Here is a 22,027-nt window from a genome sequence, read left to right as displayed (position 1 = left end):
TGTTTTTGGTGTATTTTGTTTTGTTTTTAGTGCATTTTGTTTTGTTTTTCGTGTATTTTGTTTGGAAGTCGGTTTTGTTTTTTTTTTAATACCTCTATGAAAGAAATTCAATATTTTTTGTTTGCATTGATTTATAAAAAGCGCTCTCTTGCGAAATACACGACAGTGATTATTTCCGCAGGCTTTAACAAAATATTTATTGCTCTTTATCTTAGATAATATAAAATGTACTTTTGATTTAAGATTTGCACAGATTCGATGATTGTTAAATTTTTCTACCGCCGTATTATTTGTGCATATCTACTAATGTGGAGTAAAGTGTTTTTGCGGGAAATCGAGTATTACTAGTAGAAAGAAAAATGCGGGAGATCGGGAATTGAGATTTCTTAGTCAATATGGCGTATATTAAAGTGCATGACGCATTACCACATAATTTTTAATTCATGAATGAAATATGTAATTCTAATCATTTTCTACCGGATTTAAATTTTTTATTTAATTTAAATGAAAATAAATACATATTTATTTAAACAATTTATTATAACTCTTACAATTTTCGCTCTTATTATTAATTATTGCACATTAACAGCCACATCCCTTTCCGTTTGTAGCCTCATAAATAAATAATGCTGATTTTTTATTAGGACACAACAATCATTTTAGACGTAATTCTATAAATTTTCTTTGATAAAAATACATTTATATATTCTTAAAATACGCCCTATACTGCAATAATAAATCTACAAATAATAATACAAAACTTGCACTAATAATTGACTTCTATATACAATCTTATTTCAAAATTAATAAATTGGTATTTTATTATGATGATTTTTTCTTGTCATTTGATTTCTTAGTTTGTGACGAGATCGATGATCCTTCAGCCTTACTATCAGGTCTTGTCATACGTTTTAGATAATTGTGATAATTTCTCGTATAAGATCCAGATTTATGTTTCGTTGGAGCGCTGTAATGATTTCCTACGTTATACTTAGAATTTTCTTCAGAATTGTAATCTTGATTGTAATATCCGACTTTAGTGTAGTGCATTGGCATTGAATTAACGTAAGTAACTTTCTCATCTTGACTCTTCAGTACAGTTTGTGGTACCATTATTCTATAGCGTGATTGATATTTAGACGATGGCACAGGAGTTACGTAGCTAACTGTTTGGACAGTCGCAGGATTCGGTCTTTTAGGTTGTTTGTAAGTAAAGGGTAGGACAGTTGCGATAGTATGATCTTTACTGGAATAAGTTTCCGGGACTGCGTATGTATTACCAACTGATTCTTCCCTTGGCTTCGGATACTCATAACCTTGGTTTTCACTAACCTCTGAATAAGTCTGTTGGTCGTGATCTGTGTTCTGGGAATGAGATGGATATGCGTTCACTGCTTCAGTAGGTTCAATCTGTTTTTGTGCATAATATCCTGCGAGTTGAGAAGACGTGTAATCTGATATAGATTGACTCGAATAGTCATGGGTTAAGGTTTGTTGAGGACTGTATGCTTCTTGACTTTCCTTAGAGAAATCGTATTGAGGTGTTTCGATGTTGGAGTTTTCTGCATGTTGTTGAGAGTGCGATGGTGTGTTACTGTCATATTGAACAGATATGACTTTACTGTCGTAGTTCGCGGAATATTGAGGAGATCCATGATCAGTATTACTGCTTGTATCAGCAGAAGGTGTGGCTAACTCGGAGAGATCACTTTGTTGTTCGTATGAAGCCACTGTTGATACCTGATCCTTTTGTAGTGATTGTCCATAGTAAGCTTGTGTTTGAACTGATGTTTGGGGGACGTATTGGTATCGGTATTCATATTTGGGTTGCTGAGTGGGTCTTCTATACTGAGATTGAATTCGGGAGCTATAATATTTTGGCCTACCAAACGTTGAAGGATACTTGGCCATAACAGGTTTAACTCCAGAGTACTGTACACCAGAATAATCAGATTGAGTATACGATGGTTGTACGTGAGGATTTGAATATTGTTGTGGCTCAGCACTGTATGTAGATGATACAGTAGGTGTTATGGATGTCGAAAGTTGAGGGTTTTGGTATGTCATTACTTGAGGAGCGGAATCGTAGCCGTTTTTCTTAAAGTACTGATTAACTAAATCTTGAAGGTTGACATTGTTTAAATAGTGTGACATTGGATAATTACTTGGCAAGTTTGCATACAACTCTGCGGTTGGATTTTTTATATAAGAACTTGGTATTCTTAGCACTAAAACTGGTACCACAGGCTTATTTTGATCCAAACCGTTCGTACTTAAATGATCCTGATTTAATCCAATATTTTGATAATGAGGATTAGTTAAAAGTTGTTTTGGATCAACGAAGTAATTTGACATTAATCTTGGGAAGTGGCCACTTAAACCTGACAGGCCTTGGCCATTATATGTTGTGTACAGAGTCGATGGAAATGATGTTGACGTTTCTTTTTGATGGTATACCGGTGAGGGTTCCACAGATTTTGAATGGTCGTAATGGTCGTCTTTCACTGATACTAATTCAAATGCCTGAGATGGTTGAATTTCTACACTCGTTGCATGGGTATGTTGTACTGGTGATTGTTGTGAATATTCAGCATTATGTCCACTGTATTCCTCAGACGCATCTTGTTGCGAGTAAGGGTAGATCATAAATTTACCTTCTTCTTGCTTTGGTTTTCCAAAATATGTATACGTATATCCTTCGTTTGTACGATATCCATAACCAAGGTTTGCATCAATGGTTCTCTTTCCTTTGGACGAGGAATTTGTATCGTTAACAATTTCAATAGCGATCACAGCCGGTAATGGAGTTTTCTCTGTTATATTTGCTGATGTTGGTTTGTCGTCTGTAGTATTTAATACTTCAACAGGAACTTGAGGTTTTATGCCGAACTTTTCTTCGACTTCTCTTAAAAATTTCTTCTCATCGTTAGTTAAGGGTGATCCTGATTTTTTATCTTTATCTGCATCTTCAGGCTTGTATTTCTTTGGGTCCGGTTCTGAAGTCACTCTTGTTAAGACAGCACACACCAATATCTGAAATTAAATTAATAACATGTGTTAAAAACATGAATATATTCGTATTTCTAAATGATTTCCTTTATTTATAAATTATCATTCACTATTTCCTGTTTATATGTTTGTTTATGCTTCAAAATATTAAATAAGAAGAAATTATCTACCATTGCGTCAATTTATTATATAAATGTGATATGTTTACTAAAGGAAATGTTTATGCAGTTTTACTCGTAATTATGTCAAATGTAACTATAATTATAAGTGAAAACAGTATAATTTTATCTTATTATTTCGATACAAAATAAAGAGTTATTTAATAATAATTTGATCATTATAAATTGTCAACTTAAAACAAAACAAAAATAAGGTTAAAGCACCTAACATTAATCAAAGAGCACGTACGGTGTAATCGGATATTTATTGCCTATCTTTGTGAATCACGATTTGAATGTGTACATTATCTTAGAGTACAATCATTGTTATATAAAGACTATTTTCTCTAACTCTGAATAAAACCCGTGACACAGTTTTGGCAAATAAATTATGTTACGTTGTATATTTGTTTTTGTATATTATAGCTTATGAAACTGGTAGTAAATGCTTAAACATTTTGCTCGAAAGTGAAAACTGTGTTTTCCTCTTCCGTTACTTTCAATGACCCCTATGATGCTCACTATTAAAACTATGCGATGTCTAATAAATATGTAGGAGCATTACGCAAAAATCTCCATACAGCAGCGGCAGTTATTTCTTGAAAATTAAGGATAATTTAATACTCACGGATGTAAGTTAAAGAGAAAATTTAAGTAATAAATAATAAATAAATTCATTTATTTAACAAGTAAAAGTAATAATACAATAATAGATTGTCCAAATTTTAATAACGAAGTCAATTATTTTTTTCAATCGTTGAATCTTTACTTTCTTTTGTCGTTAAATTTCATTTATATTCTAGTCTATAAAAATCAGATATCATATCTAATTTTTTATGTAAAATCGATTCTTTTCAATATAAATTTCTCTTTGATTTCTTATCTTAATAATTTTAAAATATTGATATTATATGTGCAGAAGAAATTTAATTTAATTTAATACAGTTATCAATATGTATACAAGTATAACAAATTAAAGTTGACATATTAGTACTTACGTATAAGTACGAAGATACCGATGTGTCATTGAATGATTAATTATGAAAGATCGCATTGTAATTGAAGACTGATCTGTCTTTGTAGATGACTATTAAAAAGATAACTGCAATACTTATTACGGTTCGGTAATTCCAATGGTTAAAACTTTAATGAGCCTTTATTTATAAAAGAATAAATTAAAACAGTATTAATTACTTTTACACTGAGAATATTTAACAATAGTTGTATTTAACTTTTCTATTATTGTGAAGAGGAAATATTGGTATTTTTCTATGTATTGTAATAACTCAATATCTACTGGGACGATTTTAAAAATTCTTACACCGTTATAAAGGTAATTTATCTGTGATTGATTGATTTTTTTTTGTTTAATTTCACGCAGACGTAGTCGAGAGCAACAGCTATAATCTATAAGTTCGAAACAGTTAATAACTTATTCAATACCTGACTAAAACGTGATACGTTTGGCATTGTTAGTAGGTGAATTAATTGTTTAATGCTACATTTGGTGTTATACAAATTATCTTGTATGTATTGTTATTCAGTCCTTATCAAAATTCAATGTCAATGAAACAAAATTTTATTTAATATTAGAGACTCACAATTATGTACACATAGGTTTCTCACAATAGTTTTTTATCTAGTAAAAGTAATGTATTAAAATAACACGTTAAAAGTTAATAAATCTCAGAAACATGTGCGGACTTACGAAGTTGAACATTACGTGCGCGTCGGAGTAATGCGAGATGAAAGTAAGCATTAACGGATTAAATCGACGCAAAATGAAATAGAAAGTGCATCGTACTCGAGTCCAGGCGGGAATTGCGACATCGAGCCGATGTTTCCTGTATGTAAATTGTGGGATAAAATACTTTTTGGATACTTAAATTTTGATTTTTTTTCATTAAGTACTACAAATGAAAAGAGATATGTAATAATTACTTAAGGGTTTAATTTTAATTCTCGTATAAATTCTAAGCAATGAATATTTGGAATTATTTGTTTTTAGATGCATTAATCCACTGTTTACAGTACTTTGTGGTATTTTAAAAACTAATATTTTCGGAACTTAATTGAAAAAGAAATCCGTTTTGAAACCATGACCGTTGCTTCGTGCAAATTTAACACTGTCAAATTTGGTATATTAAATTGGTTAAAGATTGTACAAACTAGGCTGCGGTACTCTTAAGGATATCTAAGCGAAGATTTCCTCATTATTTCACTTTCAAATGTCAATTTAACACTATACCACAACATTAAAGTTTTGTTACATAACAAGATATTGCGGAGGGCTATCATTACTGGCCACTGATATGCAATTACAACGGCTGTCAAAAATACGATTGCAAAAGAAATATTGACTAACGCACTTGTTTTTGTTCTCGTTAACGCACTAGAGAAACATCTGAAGAACGATTTTTTCAAACGCAATTAATTGTGTGCAATGTCGCATGACTTTGTTATATAAATGTCGTATAATTGACTTTATTTACATACAAGTCATATAAAAATATTGTAGTTGAAAATGAGATCTTCAATTCGGATTTTCCCAAGCGATGGATGCATATTAGGGAGTTAAGTTCATCAGATAAGTATTTCTGTATTTGCATAATAAATTGGTTTAATAACTTATAAATCTATACTATTATAATTAAGCGTTAACACACACTTCTTTGTTGCCTACAATGTCAACAAATACAGCATATTTTTGAATGATACTTTTTTTATAAAAAGCCCTACACATACGTCACGCTTTAGACTATATATTTTCACGCTAATGTGGGAAAGATACCATAAACTGCTACCAACATCAAGGAAGCAAGATTGCCAAGGTTGTCATCACGTCATGTCATTTTGACATTTGCAATTGAAAATTTGACAAATGTAAACAATAAAAAAATCATAATTTCATGCGGATAAAAGCGCACTGGAACAGCTAGTATTTAGATATACATAAGCGTTTTATTAAGAAATGTATATACACATGTTGGCCAAGTTTTGGGGCTGTAAATAATTACTTGTTAAAATAACAAGGAGGTGCAAATTGCATTTGAATATTAACGAGGTCAGTGAATGGCATAATGTAAATCATTATAATTTTATGCCAAATTAAGTAAACTTCTTACAGCATGCTGCGTTCATTACTTGCTTATAAATATTTATGTGAAGAAAACTCACTTCAACTACAACTATGATTCATTACAATGATGTATTTAAGTTATATAAAGTTATGGGTCAGTGACCTCTAAAATATTCTTTAATGTCACTAAAATAAATGTTTTTGTCCAGACTTTCAAAGATTTGATAATTATTGGTCAACAAGAGCTATATAAAAATGTAAATGTCAGATGTAAACGTTTTTAATTCTATAAGACATAATAAGTCATCGTTAAAGCATTCAACGCTTGCTGAAAGAAACAGACATAAAGCGATAATTGTTTGATTCTTTTTTATGACTGGTATAGGTCACAAAAATGGGTTCACAAGACAATCTAGTTATCTGCTTAAATATGGCTACAAATAGTTGAACTATCTTTGAGATAAAATTATTTTTATGTGTTATGTAAAAAAGTAAAAGAAAAACGTTAAGAATAATCGATACTAGTGGAAACTCGGAAGTAAATGTTTATTGTCTATGGAAGATTACTTTATGATAGATCTTATGATAATCTATGAATGATTACATACAAATCGTCAACTATCGCACTGGTATATAATGTATAGAAAGTTTATGAAGACATCAAACATTAACCTCCATATAAACCACGTGGCTGTACATTTTTATTACCATGGCTTATACAAGATAAAATAATCATCTCAATAAAATAATAGTTATACATGAAAATTTATGTTATTGCTGAAAAAGACATAACGAGGTTTCATTAATAACTATCTATGGAATTAATAACGCGTTTATGTCTTTTGTATGAGAATTAGAGTAAAGAGAATTGTTATCGAAAATGAATATCCAAATATTATTCTTTACTAGCTGTCGCCCGCGACTCCGTTCGCGTGATATTAAAAAATACAAAAGAAAGTAGTCTATGTGTTCTTCCAGACTATCCTCTACATCTATGCCAAATTTCATCCAGATCCGTTCAGCCGTTTAGGCTACTAACTCTAACAAACATCCATCCATCTAAACTTTTGCATTTATAATATTAGTTAGATTGTAATTTTGGTTGAGACTACATATAAATTGGTTTTAGTGAGTTGAAGTGTAGATATAAAAGTAGTTAATTTTAATATAAAAAATCATGCGCCTGTCAGATATTCGTGCAAATAGTTTTTCATTTCGAATAGTTTACTATCAAAAGTAAGCCCCATTGTTATACTTTAATTTCTTCGACATCTGACTTTTTATTTTTTTTAAACTAATCGTGTCAAATGACCTTCGACTGATCATTGACATTGAATTTTAAGAAGTGCCAAAAAGGTGCATGTTTCTACAAAATTTTGTTATCTCTTTTTTATTATTCTTTTAATTTCAGTATAAATATTGTGTATGTTATATAAGTTGTTTTAAACTGTTAACATATTGGAAAGTATTTAATTGGCTTTTGTCAAGTTTAACCGGTTTTGTCACCGCTGTTTTTTTATTAGGATTAGCGTAAAACAAGTTTTTACGATCGAATTTCTATTATCTGATTAGAATTATAGATCTAAATTGTTTTTTTTAAATCGTTATTTTAAAAGTAAAAAGTTAAATTGTATCAAAAGTCCTTGACAATCAACGTAATCTATCTATGGCGAGTAAATAGATTTGAGATCTCTTCATTTCTCCAACTCTTACCATCTCAACTTTAATCCGCTCTTCTTTTCTAAAAAATATTCACAATAGTTATTTTTGCTCAACGCCATCCACGAGAATTTCAAATATTGCAGCTTTAAATATATAACTTTGTTTGAACATCAACGTTTATTGTGAATCTACCCGTGGCTTTTGACTTTCGAGAAAGTTCACATAGTAAACAAGGTCCAGTTGATACAAATAAACAAATAAATATATCTTCAGCATTTAGTGTGTATAAATCAACTAATAGTGGACAAGTGCCTATTCTAGTTATAGTATTTCTTTTTAATGTAACAAGATAGATTATTGTAACTTCAAATTTACAATTCAAACACTACTAACTTATTAACATTTTAAGATTAATATTTAGATCATGATTAGCTCTTATTTAATCTTGGTTTTTATATGTTAATGGCAAATATTTACCAATGCAAACCACCGCATCTTGCTCGTTCTCGTTCCTGTCACTGCGGCTATCTGTCAAAAGAAAACAGATCTCAATAAGTAATCACGTCACTGTATCACAACACTAATTCACAAACGCACATCACTATTACCTGGCGTGTTTCGGTGTTCCGCTGCGTATGTGTAGAGCAATGGGTCCGCGAAACATTATGTTACCTTCTTTTATACCTCGGAAACATTCTCGCAAGATGCGCCGCGAGCCTCCGCCAGTCCGAAACCACTCGCACACTACAAACAGTCGTACAATACATACGCTAAACTTTAATGCGCACTCGTAATGTTCTGATAAAATAACCAATAAATTCACAATGAATGTCTAAAAATATCAACAAATCTGTATTTGCAGTAGAAAAACACTAATTATGTTATAACCTTAAGTTAAAATCAACTTAAATGAATAAAGAAATTATACCTACACATTTTTTAGGAAAGCTGCAGTGCTTTTATTTATTTACATATTAATTATCACCATGATGTCAAATAGTGATATCAAGAGAAGGTGATGTGAAGCACTTAAGTATGGCACGAATTCGCACCTATATTTAGCGAATAAATCATAAATAGACAGTGGCGCTTTCAATTTATTTACATATCAGTAGACTCATGCCAACTATTTGCTAACTAAGCTTTTGCTAATGTTTGTATGAAGTCTATATAAACATAGAAATTTAATGCAATTTGTAGCATTAATAAGATTTATTTAATAAGCATCTATGTACAGAATACGTATGAAATATTGACAACGCGTGTCCTTTAAGAAGCGATCGTACCATGTCCTCAAGGACCGAAAACGCAGCTTTAGCTTCTCTAGTATTACAGACGTCAATCTCCTCGGTGTACCCACTCGTTTACCTCCTTCTTTATATAATATAAAAACTAGCAACTGCATTGAATTTTATTCATCAGTCCATCGGTTCAATCTACATCACGTATATGTACCGCTATTTGTTGCACGTAATGTATATTCAGTAACAATGACGGGAACCCAACGTTGTTTTGAGAGTCGCTCGCATGGTGATTATGTATAGAAAAGAAACAGTTTCTTGTAACAAAATTAAAGTTGTGCAATCGTGAACCTTATTTAATTAAAAGGCTGAGTTTCTACGTGTTTATTCAAATATACTTTCTCTGTATGAACAATGGATATGTTTTTTCAATTAAAAAATATTTTACGCGTTCTAACAAGCAAAAGTGTGCAAATCTAAAATTTATGATAACTGCTTTTACAAATCTAACCGTGTATATTTAACTTTTAACCTTCAGATCTGTAAAAGCTATGTTATATATCAACACAGTTGTTTTAATTCATCTTGTATTTATATATAATATTATGATCTTTTATATTAAGTAATCTTTTCCGGGATTATGTCATTTTCCATTAAGTAATTAGTATAGTTTAGTCTTTGTTTAAATTCTATATCTTCTCGTAATATATTATTATTACAAAATAACTATAAATCTTGATAATGCTAAGCTAAGCAATGCATATAACAAATTTTACGTTTAGAAAGTAAAAACGAATCGAGCTTAGCATTCTTGTATTCCGCCAACATCAGTAAATGCCCAAGTAAGGTAAAAAGCTAATGTGTATTTCTAATTACGTTCTGATTCTGATTTTTGAAAGGATTGAGCGGGGTTAAAACTTTGGTGCACGGTCATTATATTGCAAGACGACTGACGAAATTGACATTCTAGGTTTATAGAATTGTACCAGCTTAAACACACGTACTCTAATGCCCGCTAGACATCTTCAATTTTAACTGTACAGTTTGACTTGTGTAAGCAAGACTGTGAGCTGTACAGAATTTTTGATAGTATGAATTTCGCCTATATGCGTAAGTTTTAACAGTACGATTTTACTGTTCAGTTAAAATTAGAGATATGTAGCGGTCTTAACTCCCGTTCTCAGAGTCTAATTACTTGAGGACTCCTATAGCAATTAATGTATCAAATCGGAATTCAACATAGTGTAGAGTTTTCACAATAAATATGTAATATGCGAATCTTAAAAAGTTTTTTAAGAGTTCAAGTATTATTAATAAATCAAACGGACAAGACTAAAAAGACGTTAATAAGTCAACTTCACAGTTTAATACCTGTCAAAAATTAACTATCTAACGTCCTGGAATAATTGATAGTTGTTGATGTAACTGAAAAATTATATACTACGTTAATGTGTTAGATATGCATCAATGCAATTACATCGTAATACATTAAGTGCTGTAACAATGATTAACATACAAACAGCTTCTTATGGACTGTAATGATATCTTTTATAACGTGTACTTACGTAACACAGGCAGATGGGCCACTTAAACTGCACACAAGTCAAAACATTCCACTTACGAAAGTGTATGCTCTAATATCGTCACGATACTATGACTTATTTGTTTATTTGTCTGCAACAATTGTATGTCGACGTTAACGTCAGTTACCAATGATGAAACATGTATCATAGACAGTCCTTCCTTTTCATTAACTTTAGAAAAATTGAGATAACAATAGTTTTTGTACAGATTTTCAGAAGACGGTTTACGGTAAGCTAGAGTTTTTACAAACGCTCTCATATATGAGGAACATGTAAAAATTTTGTAAAGAGTAGTCTGGTAAAGATGTTAGTGTTGAAAATCGCGGAAATTCGTAATTTTGTTATTAGCTAATTAAGGTTAAATAAATGTAAACATCGCATCACAAATATGAAATGTCGCGAAGTGCAAGTTTTTACATACATGTGGAAACTGTGTTGAATTTGAATAATTTTTTATTAAAATAAAATCAGTCATCTTAAGCACACCTGAAACCCAACGTTGCACATATTGAATTTCTTACGTTCGTAAATGAAATGAAGAAGCATATAAACATTTAATTTCTGGTCATCTAAAATGTTTATTTTATCAAAATTGCATGAAAGTTCTATAGTAAAATAAATCAAGATTTAGAAGAAAAAGAACAATTGACAATCTACAATATTAATTTAATTGGCAAAGAAAGAGACAAAAAATCAGTTTTTAAATGATATAAACAGCTTATATTAAGACGACTCATTAATTCGGCCAGATGATAAATTAGCGTGTTAATTCGTTTGAATAAATTCTGCATACTTTCAACATTTATACAGCAGTCACTCACGATAATTCTCTATCTCATAAAATAGTTTAATAGCACTGTTGGACATTAAAGATTTTGCATCGTTTTACCTAAAATACGATTACAAATCACGCTCTTGTGAAAATATCTGCATAATGCTTTATCTAGAAATGGTAACAAAAGTGAGAAGGATGACTTTAATATTTCACCACGCTTAATCATTGTTACATATATAGAAATGCAAAAATACTTTTAAAGCTATTTTTGAATATCACAGTTTTTTAATTAGCGTGGGTTGAAATTATTTCATTTTTGTTGCCAAGGATCTATAGCTGTCATAATACATTTATTATTTGATTAGTGAAGAGGAAGATTTATCGACTTTCTAGTGTTTAAATCAATTTGAATGTTGATTTTAAACAAGTTGTTAATACTGTAAAGTATATCTATATCACTTGAGCATGACTCAGTGGCATACTTTCGAAAATTATATTTGAAATTAACGACAGAAAATGTTGTTTTATGAGCAAACTGTTAAGTTGAACATCAAGTCAATTCGTTAAGTCTGTAATCTAAGTCATGTGTCGCTTTTCTGAAACTTGTCAAATTAACTAACACTAATAAAATTAATTATTCAATAATTTAGAATTAAATTGAGTTCATTGCATGTTTAGGTTGTTAGTAGTGTAGTGTATAGCCCACCACCACCCATGGCCCCACCGACCCTCGGGTCATACGGGCCGAATCGCGGGGGGGGCGCGCGGTTTGGCCGGTTTCGGCTCCGCACGCACCTTCTTGACTCCCTACAAGTTATTTCGTCCGTTCCTTAGTGTTGAGTCACTCTCCCCCTAATGGGCATGACGAAACATTAACACCATCGCCGTCGGGCATCCACTCCAGCGCCTATTCTAGCCTGCATCTTCGATGATGCCATCGATGCGCGAACTCACGCAGTCTAGCATAGTTCGCCCCGTTGTTGACAAGTAGTGTAGTGTAGTGGTAGGGAGAGTCATCGGAAAACCTATGAACGGCTTATTCTGCTCATATATAAGTGTTAAATATATACATTTATTTACGCCTTTCCATAATTAATCTGCAACTTGATCTCGACTACCTTTCGAAGTCATCGTAAATGACGTTGAGTAATTATTCACGCTTCGCTAGTTACAAAACGTTTGACCTCCAATACTATGTATAAACATATGTTAGATAACAGTCTCAAATATTTGGAAGCAATATTTGTATGTCATTAGAGTACTGTGGCTTTAATGCCAACTTATGTACGATAGACTATTTTTAATTATACATCTATATTAATATTAGAAAGAGGAAAACCTTGTTTGTTTGATTGTAATAAAATAACTCAAAAACTACTGGGCCGATTTCAAAAATTCTTTCACCATTAAAAAGCTACGTTTTCAGTGAGTAACATACACTACTGTTTTACATTATATTTTAATTTCACGCGGATTTGCTGGCGAAAGCTAGTTTTGTTATAATTTTCTACTACTTTTACGATCCACTACAACAAACGACAACAAACATTGTTTTCGAGCCTTAAATAGTGGATTTAAATCAAAAATACAATTGAATTAAACACGTGTTTTAACTTTATGTTAAGGTCCAGTGAATGTAATTTGTTCTGTATGTTGTCTAAACAGTAATAAAGTAATATAATCAAGCTAGTAGCGGGATGACGCACGCGTTGTCGAGCGGCGTCAGTCAACGTTTTCACTTTTCCTCACAGATGGCGGCATCTCTGCACAACTTTGCATGCATGAATTCGGGTGTAATAACCGAAGACGCATTTTAATTGCGCTATTTATGCTCGTGTGTTTGAACGATCTCACTAAATTGTCACACGACAAATGATCTTATATAACACGAGTCAGAGATGCAATAGAAAAATTGCTCATTTGCAAAATTATAAACTTTCTTCTCGGGTTTATTTCATATGAGATAATTGGATATGCCATATATTAATCTTGTAATATAACACAAATATGGTAATTGATAATTTTATTCGTATTTAAAAGTGTCAAAGTGAATACGTAATATTGCAGGCTTATGCTTCTTATTTAGCGATTTATCTACGCGAAGTCAAACACTCAATAGTGAGATGGTAAAATTTATGAAGACTGTCATTTGTTATGCACGTATTTGCAAGTTAAGCAGTCGCATTAGGTAGCCGACAAGTCCGGGATATCATAACATTAGTGAACATACCTTAGTTAGTCGTTTTATTCGAAAAGTCACACCCATAAGCACTATAACACTTATCTACTCATGCTTTTATATGTATGTTACAGGAAGATTAGGGACATATCTGTATGTTGTAATAATTTCATTGTAAAACGGTAGCTATTATTAGTGACTCGTTGATTGTTTTTTTTACTCCCTGATATCAATTTCAAATATGTATTTTTGCATTTAATGTAACTAACTAGTCGATTTCGGAACCTTTTTGTTTCTAGTTATTTTGAAACAAAACACCTTGGAGTTTGAAGGTAAACTTTGATGAAATAGAGCAATTTTAACTTTTAATTTTCTATTGTAATGGTAGTAACGTGTGACCATATTTGTACCAACTTTATTTCACGGTTTCAGAAATAGCAACGTTATATTTAACTTAGATAAAACAACATTAAGTAATAGAGTAACATTCTTGAATGTGCAGGTCATGTTGCATAAATACAGTAAATAGTATAATTTTACGTAATTAGGTAAGCTCCGCTGAGCGTTCGAAATCTTAACTATTGTATTTAATTTAATAAAATATGCTTATTATCTATTAAAAATCAAACGGATACAACGAATTTTACTAGCTTGAAACTTCAAATATACTAATTTGGGTCAAATATTAGATGTACACTTAATAAATTATTAATAAAATTATTATTTTCGTATTATAACTACTATTTGTTTCAAGAATTTCCAGCTCCTCGAGAAGCCACCAATTTCTTAAAGCATTGTGTATGTTAGTCCTTACAGCTAGATTATTGTTAGCGTAATATTCTAATGGCAACTACACAGTCGAAAAACCGACCTCGTTTATGGTGGCTTATAAATTAGCGATGCATATTTTAGTGTGCACATCTTAAATTACATATTCGTGCGCGGAAAATCTAGCGTGTTATAAAACAGATATAGGTGTTCATGCCGCTGTTAATCTTGCTAGAAGCATAATTGCGGTTTTCTCCAGTCATACAAAATGAAAAAAATGCTCGAAATCCTAGCAGTCTAAGTATAATAAAGAGTTTTATATTGTTTTTTTTTGGCATTATGTTTTTTTTTTAATTTTTGTGATACGATTTTGTTTCTAAATGTTAAAAACGCCATCTAGTGTCAGGTCTTAATATTATAATTATTTCTTAAACTTTTGACCACTTTCTTCTGTCATTTTCTTTGGTTGCCATCTCCGAAAAATGTTTGGAGATCAATATGGCAACACGAATACGGCTTCTATAAAAAAACGGCAAGTTTTGTGCGTCTACAGAAATAGTGATTCAAGTTGTCTTTATTAATTAGATAGAGGTAACAAGGTATCGTGTTATAAACCAAGCACTTAAAATGATCCACTGCCATCTATTTTTTGACCACTCCAACTTTCACTACTTTAACATGCTTAAGTTAACTTTAAGTCAGCATGTTTTAAAGTCATCGTTAGATGGCGCTGTACCATAAATTTATAAATTAAAAACCTAAGACAGGTAATTTCCACTGGAACTACTAGGCTGTTAAATGTGTAAACGCTGCGACAGACAGATGTTTTGATAAGTTTATTATCGTAGTCTTGTACTGCTAATAGTCTTGTACAAAATCCATAACTCTTAACACATGTTCTTCAGTAATAGAATCGCACGGTTCAACTGTAATAACTTTTCAGTAAAATTTAAATTAGTAAATTTAGCCGTATGTCCTTATAAATTACTATTATTTGACTTTCTCTGGAAAATTAAGATGTAAAAATCATTTCACACGTTGCATGTATTGTGGTATGCAAGCTACTTTGGTCACATTGGCCAAAGTGATAGTGAAAGAGAAAGTTTTTACATTAGGTTCGTATGTATAACAATGAGTTAGACTTCCAAAGTAATTTAGATCCTTTTACAAATAATGTTCAGGTCGATTTTTAACCCCTACCTTAATAGGTAGCCATTTCCCGTCCCACCTTTAACATAATTTTAAATTTTATCTCGGTTTTTAGATTATCATTTTAGCATTGGATTGGACATTAATTTTCAATATTCCAAGACCCTTTTAGAAGTTTGGGTAGCTTTCAATCGAAGAAGTTCTTTACTTAAGCTTTTTTCCAAGTATCATCAATGTGCATACTGCTTATTCTCTCAAACCTACGAGTATATACTAAAACCTTAGGTGCACTTTTAAAGCCTGCCGCAATGACTAAAAATATTTACCTGTGCAATCTTAATACATATAATTGAGTAGGGATCAAAGTGTTATAAATTTTAAGTCTTTTCATTTAAGATTATCGTCGCTTTTGACATTTAATGTACTATAGAGTAGGTAGTGTTTGTGGTTTCTCTGCGGCTGCAGCAAAGTTGAAAGTGCCATTATAAATTTGTTCCCATAGACGTGACAATTGATAATGGACAAGGAATGATGATGATACCGCCCATCAAAATACACTAAGTACTGTCTTCCTACAAGACTAAACATTTCTGTAAGCCCTTAGGTGTGTTGTACATATTCGGCAGCGAAGACTATATGTGTAAAAGAAAAAAGGTTTTAAGTTTTTAACATATTTATTTTTAACGACTAACATAGAGTTACAAAATCTTCAAAAACTAACGTAAAAAAATAATAAGCCTCAAAGGAACGTACATTTAATTTGTACTCCATTAAAACTCCTTTTCTATTATTATGTACTTACTAAAATTAAAACAATTCTATCGTCCATTCATATCCAGGTACTAACTAAGTTAACAGTTTTTATATTCTATATTAAAATGTATTTTCAGACTTTAAATAGAGTTAATAAATCTATCCAACTTAAATGACTTGATCACTATTAATAGTTATAAACTATCTTCATGATGTTTTGTCTTTTGGTGATCTTTTATAATGCCCGTAAAAAGAACCTCCGCCGGCTGTATGGAATACTTGATTCGGTAAGAAACCAGTTTCATAATATCTAGGATTTGGCTCCAAATGATCTAAATTGAAGCCATTAGATAATGCTTCATATGCCACAAGCGGATCCTTTATAACGCCTCTCTTTAAGTATTCTATTTGAAGTCTCGATGGGACGTAGGAATCTAGTAAAGATGTTGGTCTTCTTTTAAACATGGGACCGTATGTTTCAATGGCCTTAGGAGCAATGCTACCTATTCCCAGTCGGCCACTATTATAAACAGGCTTGCTCCAGGGACGATGTATAGGCAAAGCTTTCGGGATGTGGGACAGGTGTGATGGAGGAGGTTTTAAGAGAAGTGGACTCGGATGCGGTAGCTCGGAGTTGCTATTCACTCGGAGAGGTGTCCGATGGTTGTAATAATGATGAACATCTTGAGATTGAGACTCGATATAAGGACCTTCAGTTTGAGGATGATAATAATTCTGACCTTCGACAACATTTTGCGGGTCGTCTTCTCCTTGTCCTTGAGGGTTCAGGTCATGTGAATAATATGCTTTTGTATTTAGATGCTGGGAACTAGGAGCATGTGTAGGAGGAGGTACTAGGGCAGATTGGTACTGAACTAATGGCTCCTGATAAGATGCTGCGTTCGCAGCTGCAACGGCTGGGGGCGCAGTAGGCTGCAGTGAAAATGACACATAGGTGACAGGAGGCGAGTAAGGCTGAACTTGTTCCTTCGCGCTCGGTGCCACATAAGCATGTTGTTCCCCTTCGTGAGTTGGATAATGTGCTATTTGGTTAACGTGTTGTACCGAATATTGTGGTCCGTGATGAGAGTTCTTACTGGTAGAGGGTGATCCGCTGTACTGCTGCGGGACTAAATAAATTTGCATCGGTACATTAGATAGATAGCCGACCATGGCTTGCTGCGCTCCCGGCTGTCTGTATAGAGGTGCGGGGGTGGCGGCAGATCTTTCTTGATTTTCAGTCACGGCGTACTGTTGCACGTAGCGATGTGGAGACGCCGCCGTGGGATGGGGTGTTTTGAAGTATCTTAAGAGACCTTTCTTCAGATATTCGAAGCGCCCTACATCATCGGAATCTTCGGACGAATCATTCTCGTAGTTGGCTTCTTTCTCACTTTTAAGGTTATCTTCCTCGATGTCTTGCAGTTCGATTTTCTTCTCCGCTCTAACGAGGAAAACGAGAAAGAATACTGGTGCGATCTGAAAGTAAAATTGAGCCAGTGAATTGCAATGATAGTGGATGTCCGTGGCGCGTGGCGCGTGTCTCCGCGCGACCAAACATGGCGTGCGGAGGCGCGCCACCGGCATTGCCTCGCCTCTTGTAAATGCGACAAACAGGTGAACGGCAAAAAACACTAAAGCCTATTACGAAACAGGTTGATCATGTTGAATGCCACTTTGTTACTTTTACTCTCAATCTATCCCTTTATACATACCTAGCAATCGTTTAGAATAACTTTTTCCATAATTACTCTTAATACAGAGTAATACTGATTATTATAAGCTATCTCTTACAATGACTAGCGAGAACAAAACTTTTTTAATTTTAGCGTATTCATTTATAGTAAAGCAATTCACGCGAAGCACTATCCACTGCAAACATCGTTCACATATCTAAGAAAAGAGCTAAAAATTTAAGCGTTACATTTTAACTATACATCACATTATCTTACTTCTTACTAATGTTACTAATATTACGAGTATAAATGCGAAAGTTTAGATGGATGGATGGATGGATGGATATTTGTTAGCGTTTGTAGCCTAAACGGCTAAACGGATCTCCATGAAATTTGGCACAGGTATAGAGCATAGTCTGGAAGAACACATAGGCTACTTTTTATCCCGGGAATTGTTACGGTTCCCGTGGGATTCATTAATTTAGTTTTTTAATGTTCACTCGATCAGTCTGCAACGGTTCAACATATCTTATTGAAATGTGGCACAGATATAAGACAAAGTCTGGAGTACACATGAGATAAGCTTCATCCCAGAGAAATGTCCGGTTCCCGAGGGATACGTAGCTTTTTGTAATTTATATAGTTCGTATGTTTTCTAATACCACGCGGACGAAGTCGCGGGCAACAGCTCGTATTTTATAAAAGTGTAGACAGGATAGTCAGTCATACCAGCGAAATAAATGACTTTAATTAAAATAGTTTACTCATAAAACATGACTAACACTCATGTTTGTAGAGTTAACTGTAATATTGTTTGTTTTTGTTTTAAAATACAATTGCATCTAATAATGACCACTACTAATATATACGGACTTGAAAGTGACACTCTTAGTTTCTATTTTAAAGTTTTTCTATGTGTTAGTGATTTGGTCACTTAACTGTAAAACGTTATTGATGCTAGTGTCGATTTTAAAAACGTTATCTGAATATGAATGTAGTAGTTTCTTTAGTTGTTTTGAACAATACAAGGACTAAGTGGTGAATATTATTATAAAGATTATCTCTACGCTATATAATCTTATATTGCGATCTAAAAATAACCGTAGATTATTGAACTTTAATGAAGCTTATGTCTTGAGATATCTTTAACGTGGGTTTTCAGTGTGGACACACATGAATTAAATCATCTCTACTCTGAATGCGAGAGATGACAATACATTTTAGGACATGGAAACCTACGGTTAAATTACCACAGAGTATCATACCAATTGTCTAGACTAGACACGAATAAATAATCTAATTGTCGCAATTTCGTGCCTTTAAACTTATTTTTAAGTTTTACGTTTACTTCTGTTTGGCCATTCATTTAATCCGAAATAGAATGCAAACAAAATCTAACCATCATCTGTTTTTTTTACAATCACTTTAATAAAGTGATTCTCTTTAGTAATCCTCTCTGATTTTTAGAAGTACTCTGGAAAACTTTTCAAAATACATAACCGTATGTCGTTGTAAGTGAATGTACTACATCTCAAACTTGAGTCATATTAAAAAAAAAACAATCTCGATTTTCATTTGTCAGTCTCAACAATTTTCTTTTACCTCTCTTACGATTATGTGCAGTCTTATGTATGGTTACGTTTATATCCTTTTTTATTACCTATATTGAGAGCGCGGACATGACTGTAAAAATAAAAATTGTTAATTACATTTTCTTAGCAGAATTACTTAAAAACAATACAAACGAGCACGGGTTTCATTTTTTATATTCTTTCATATCTCTTACTATGTTAATAGTTCGTCCTACATTTTCGTAGTACTAGGAAGCGATATTGACTCATATTTAATGCCTCATACAATATGCTAACGATACGAACTTATATGCCGACTGATAATCATTTTGTAATAAAAATTCAAAATTCATTCAACTTTTGTAATCTAGGCTAATGGTTCCAAATGTTTATTTTGTAACTTTTGTTCTATGGTATTTCATATTATGTTATAATAATGTTATGTAACGCATCGAATGCAGATGGTGACAAAGTGGAACCCTCAATACTAACTATGTATATTATCTTTGCAAAACATTACCCTGGTTTTTAAATGCTAGATCTACTTTTTTAAATGTTTTGTTTACACTATCAAAACATTAGATTTCTAAAAAAAAACTAATTTATTGAGATATGTTCATCCATTTAGGCGGCAAACTCCAACAAACATCCATCCATCTATGTAAACTTTGGCATTTACAAAACTAGTAAGAAATAAGATTATTGGTTAAAAAACGATGCACACAAAGACTTCAGACAATAAAAAGCTCTATGATAGGTGAAATTATGCAAATTCTCTTTTTTTGTGTGATGATTCAAATATATAATGAATATTTTAATTATGGTATCGTAACAAAATAACGCAATACGTTAAGCAAGATGTTGTTTCCTATTAAAAATCAAACCAATATTCAGACATTATAATAAGTTTGAATTTTAAAACAATTATAGACCTTAGTCACATATGTTTATTAAAAATAAGCATTTCTTGATTTTTATATTCCAAATTCTACATGACAAAAATCTTTGTCAAAGTTATAATTATTTAAAAATAGCTTTTGCTCCCAAATGCGACCGCACAGATATAAAAAAATATTGTTATCAATATTGCATATATCCGAGGATAGTGTATAGCTTCCCAACAGTTCAATATTTTTTCAAATCGGTTCAGTAGTCGAAGCCTATTCAATGCGAACAAACAATCAAATCTTATATGATATATCAATACTATATTTCGCCCATGACTCCGTCCGCTTGGAATTAATATATCAAAAGCAAGTAGCCCATGTGTTCTACCGGACTATGTTTTATACCTATGCCAAATTTCACCGAGATCCATTCAGCCGTTTAGGCTGCAAACTCTTACAAACATCTAAACATTCGCATTTATAATATTTGTGAGATTTTACAAATAACTTTTATTTTACGTATAAAACTGTTAACTAGAATAATTTAAATATAATTTCAAGATATTTTTACTAATTTGTGCGATAACTTATCATTTTATTATACGTGGAAAAAGTCTGATATAATTTTGCAACATACTTTTACAACTTGTTGCATAACATCCTTAAAAGGTATTACAGTTATATCATACAAGCAGCACAGGTTAAAAATAAGCTCACATATTTGTAACCCACATAAATATAACATGTATTAGCAATGATACAAAGCAAGCGATAATACGAGCGTCGGTATTCCCAGGAATAGGGTTAAAAAGCTTCCAAACTTATTCATACCGTACTTAAATGTTTTGATGACTAAACATTTACAAATAAATTTAAATTCTAACAGTTAAGTTTAAATTACTTCAAGTATAAATTTGGAGTTTCCACAGTAATAAAATTAACATTTTACCTTTAAAAGAATCATCTTGGTGTTTATGAAGAATGGGAAGGTCAACAATCGTCACTATTTTCTTCGACAACTTCAGCAGGCAGCTCTCCACATTCCGAGGTTGATGTATCCAATGCACTGTCCTCACATCCGATGCAACCACACCACGCATGCGCAGTCAAAGCTCTATAATTTAAAAAGAACCCATCGTTAGAACTCTTACTTCACAACTCACGGACCAACATAATTGATCGATTACACGATACATTCAACACTTAATAGAACATGACTATGTAAACGTATGAAAAATTAGTAATTTATAGGACATTTAAAATTTTTTTTTAAAAAATTTACGAACGTTTTTTTTTTTCAAAAAATTCGCTAGCACGAATGCGCTCGGCGGGCTCGCCACTAGGTAAGTGGTCGCGCGTAACGTCTGACGCGTTGTTAAATACAACACTACTCTACATATTAGAGAAGCGCAAATCCATCGTAATATCCTCTTATTAATTCACAATTAAACAAATGAGAACGCAAGTTCCCATCGAAGGCCACTAGATAAGTTACTAAATGACGGTGAGAACCAAAACGTTTCAAATAATTATTAAA

General features: G+C 32.3%; 1 protein-coding gene across 1 annotated transcript; it reads right to left on the bottom strand.

Moving 5' to 3' along the window:
- Positions 1–529: 529 nt before the first annotated feature.
- On the bottom strand, positions 530–21,851 carry LOC106101602. Its single transcript, XM_013280889.1, has 5 exons — positions 21,777–21,851; positions 21,440–21,602; positions 8,517–8,652; positions 8,386–8,436; positions 530–3,033 (listed from the first exon to the last, which is right to left on the bottom strand). The coding sequence occupies exons 4-5, from the start codon at positions 8,401–8,403 to the stop codon at positions 823–825; spliced, it is 2,229 nt and encodes a 742-aa protein (XP_013136343.1). The 5' UTR covers positions 8,404–8,436; positions 8,517–8,652; positions 21,440–21,602; positions 21,777–21,851; the 3' UTR covers positions 530–822.
- Between the last annotated feature and the right edge of the window lie 176 nt (positions 21,852–22,027).

This window comes from Papilio polytes, unplaced genomic scaffold (assembly GCF_000836215.1).
Source record: "Papilio polytes unplaced genomic scaffold, Ppol_1.0 DF823980.1, whole genome shotgun sequence".
In the NCBI taxonomy this organism is placed as follows: domain Eukaryota; kingdom Metazoa; phylum Arthropoda; class Insecta; order Lepidoptera; family Papilionidae; genus Papilio; species Papilio polytes.
Note: the sequence above shows the minus strand (reverse complement) of the source record. Positions and strands in the feature narration are given on the sequence as shown.